A 3,169-nucleotide genomic window follows, 5' to 3' on the forward strand; every position below is an offset into this window, starting at 1 on the left:
TGAAAGCCAGTCCCACATAAACGTGTCCTCTCTCATGCTCACTCTGTCAAAGGCCAAGTGCCGTCTGGACCTGGGGAGCCAGGGGGCCTTTCTTCCCTGACCAGCTGTCATCCTGTCCCCTCCCTAAGAGCCTCTCCACACACTGGCGTGTGAGCATTTGGGAAGAAGACTCGTTTAGCTATAACTTCTGTGAGTATCATTTGATACCGTTCGAGAATTCACATGGAAATTAATCCAACGTCCTTGATCAGATAGCTTGTATCAGACCCTGCTCACCTGGGGAAGCATTACTGACGTTGACATTATGGGCAAGAGACTCAAAGAAATGGTCCTTCTCCCCGTGCCCTTGTGCCTCGATGAGTGATTGGGAGACACAGGCTGGTGCCCGGGCGAAATGGAAGGGAGGGGACCAGTCTCACTTCGGAATGCCCATCTGCGTGGCACTACCCGTCGGTCAAGACTGGCCCGTCGTGGGCCGTGGGGCTGCCTCACCTTGGGTTTCTCCCCAGCCAGTGATGTAGCACACCGTCCGGTCGGCCACCATGTAGTTGGCGGGAGGCAGACACGCTGGGATGACTTTGTTAGTGATGATGGCGGGGCTGAAACGGAAACGGCAGCAGTTAGCACCCCATTGCCCAGCTGGGCGCCTACTCCCACCCCGCTGCTGACCACCCACAGCCAGGGCCACCTGCCTCTGGGCCCCAGGACCCCCTGGGATGGTGCCGCCCTGCTTCGATCACACTGCGACCCAGAGCAACGCAGGAAACGTTGTCCTCACACTCCCTCCAGGCTCCTGCGGCCTGGACGGTGGCAGATTTCATTCAGAAGGTGTCGGTTATGTTCAAGAGGCTGCTGGCGGCTGCTGCCTCTGGGAGTAGGGATGACCCAAACTCACTTCCCGCACGCCTCTGTGCGTGATTACACGTCTATACCCTGTGCATCTTTCTGTATTCAGAGGGCACGGATCAGCAGGCAGTGTCCAACTGAAACGCTGTCACAACAGCAAAGGTATTGTGTGACCAGAGCAAAAGGTTCTAAAAGATGGACCCTCGGCTTCCTCCTCAGTAGCTGTTACCACGCCATGGCTGGCAGAGTCAGGGAAAATGCTCGATCCAGATGAAAGGGAATTGAAAATGAGCACCTTGTTCAAGCAAAGCGGCCTTGTTTCCAAGGAACTTGCACACGTCAGAGTTTCAGGGAGTCACAAACATTAGAAACTTGCTTTTTCGGACATGATTCTATTTCAGTAAATTCAAGGGGGAACAAAGATTAAAAATGCTCTCTTTTTTAAAAAAAGAATTATTTTATTTATTATTATTATTAATTTGCTATAGGGCGCACATACTCCCAAAGAGAATACTAAAGAGAGAAAGAAAGCAAGCTGCCAGATCTGGGACTTGTACTGTGGTCGGCCACGTGGGAGTCCAGCACCTTAACCATCTTGCCACCTACCGACCCTGAGACACGCCTTATGTTGATTAAGAAGGATTGTCACCAACTTTGAGGCTGATCACATTCTTGGAGGCACCAGAATAGACCCAGCGTCTCACACAGACATCCCCATAGGCCTCCCTGTGCACACGAGATGCTGCTGACTGGGGGTGTGGGTGTGGAGTAGGTACTCGATCTCAAACTATACCAGCTATCAGAGAGCTCGCAATTTACCAAATTGCTTGTCTAAGCCTTCGGGTTATTCCGACAAGTCTCTGACGACCATGAGGAAAAGAGACCTCATATTTATATATTTGCTGGGAGATGGGGGTTGGAAACACTTACCTTTTAGACTAAGCCACAGAGGGTCTTCCTTTCCTTTCTAGAATGTCACAATATCCCAGGACATCAATCCTCAGCTGATGATTGGAAAAGTTGCCCCGTGTTTGCGACCAGACCCAGGGCAGCAGTACACGGTGGCCTCGTGCTGGCCTAGCCTGCCCCATCACTGTCAGTGTCACCGCACTGTCCTCCATGTCCACCAGGCACATGACTACGCCCTGCATGTGGGGCACCTGACCCAGAGGTGCCTATTCTCAGATTAGCTGTCTGGTGGCTGTCTCCACTGGGACTGTTTCCTAACGCTACTAACTTCAAGTGACACAAAGCAAATGTATCGCTTTGTCAGGCTTAGTAAGATACCACTGTGACAGGAAGCATAAAACCAAAGAAGAAAATACTAATGTCGGGCTAGCCCCACGGTGCAATGCTTAAGCACTCTGCACGAAAAGCCAGATCCCACATAACCGACCATAGTTCAAATCCCAGGCCCTCCAACTTGACAAACATGCTGGGTGTGTTTATGTGTGTGCCTGAAGTCCTGATAGGAAGGAGATTAAGGAAACAGGATTGTGGCATGACCACGCCTCATGTGGGAATGATCTCTCTCTCTCTCTCTCTCTCTCTGTCTCTGGCAAGAGCACACAATCACTGACTAGTAAAAGAAAATAAAAAAGAAAGGAAAAAAATTTTAAAGCTAATATTAATAAATAATTCGCATTTGTGGAGTGTCTGTGTGCAGTCTGGTGGCTGTCTCCACTGGGACTGTTTCCTAACGCTACTAACTTCAAGTGACACAAAGCAAATGTATCGCTTTGTCAGGCTTAGTAAGATACCACTGTGACAGGAAGCATAAAACCAAAGAAGAAAATACTAATGTCGGGCTAGCCCCACGGTGCAATGCTTAAGCACTCTGCACGAAAAGCCAGATCCCACATAACCGACCATAGTTCAAATCCCAGGCCCTCCAACTTGACAAACATGCTGGGTGTGTTTATGTGTGTGCCTGAAGTCCTGATAGGAAGGAGATTAAGGAAACAGGATTGTGGCATGACCACGCCTCATGTGGGAATGATCTCTCTCTCTCTCTCTCTCTGTCTCTGGCAAGAGCACACAATCACTGACTAGTAAAAGAAAATAAAAAAGAAAGGAAAAAAATTTTAAAGCTAATATTAATAAATAATTCGCATTTGTGGAGTGTCTGTGTGCAGTTTTCTGTTGTTTTCTGTTGCGGAGTTTTTATGGGCTTTGAAATACGTGATCTCATCTGATTCTCCGAGACACACTGTTGAGAGAACTGTCCATCTGGGACACGTGAATCAATCTCTGACCACGAATATATAAACTGGTGAACGTGAGCTGAGGAAGCTTTAAGGAGGACAGTGTACCTTGTGTTTCA

The 3,169-nt window shown here is 49.0% G+C and overlaps 1 protein-coding gene across 2 annotated transcripts in view; it reads right to left on the reverse strand.

Annotated features, from left to right (window-relative positions):
* Positions 1-3,169, reverse strand: part of PLG (plasminogen) — a 53,209-nt gene that overhangs the window by 5,923 nt on the left and 44,117 nt on the right. For both annotated transcript variants that reach the window (XM_014589244.2, XM_006152249.3), the window contains one exon: positions 493-599. In XM_014589244.2, coding sequence (XP_014444730.2) covers positions 493-599 — 107 coding nt within the window. The remainder of the gene's footprint in view (positions 1-492; positions 600-3,169) is intronic.

The sequence above is a fragment of the Tupaia chinensis genome, unplaced genomic scaffold (genome assembly GCF_000334495.1).
Source record: "Tupaia chinensis unplaced genomic scaffold, TupChi_1.0 Scaffold000346_1, whole genome shotgun sequence".
In the NCBI taxonomy this organism is placed as follows: Eukaryota; Metazoa; Chordata; class Mammalia; order Scandentia; family Tupaiidae; genus Tupaia; species Tupaia belangeri.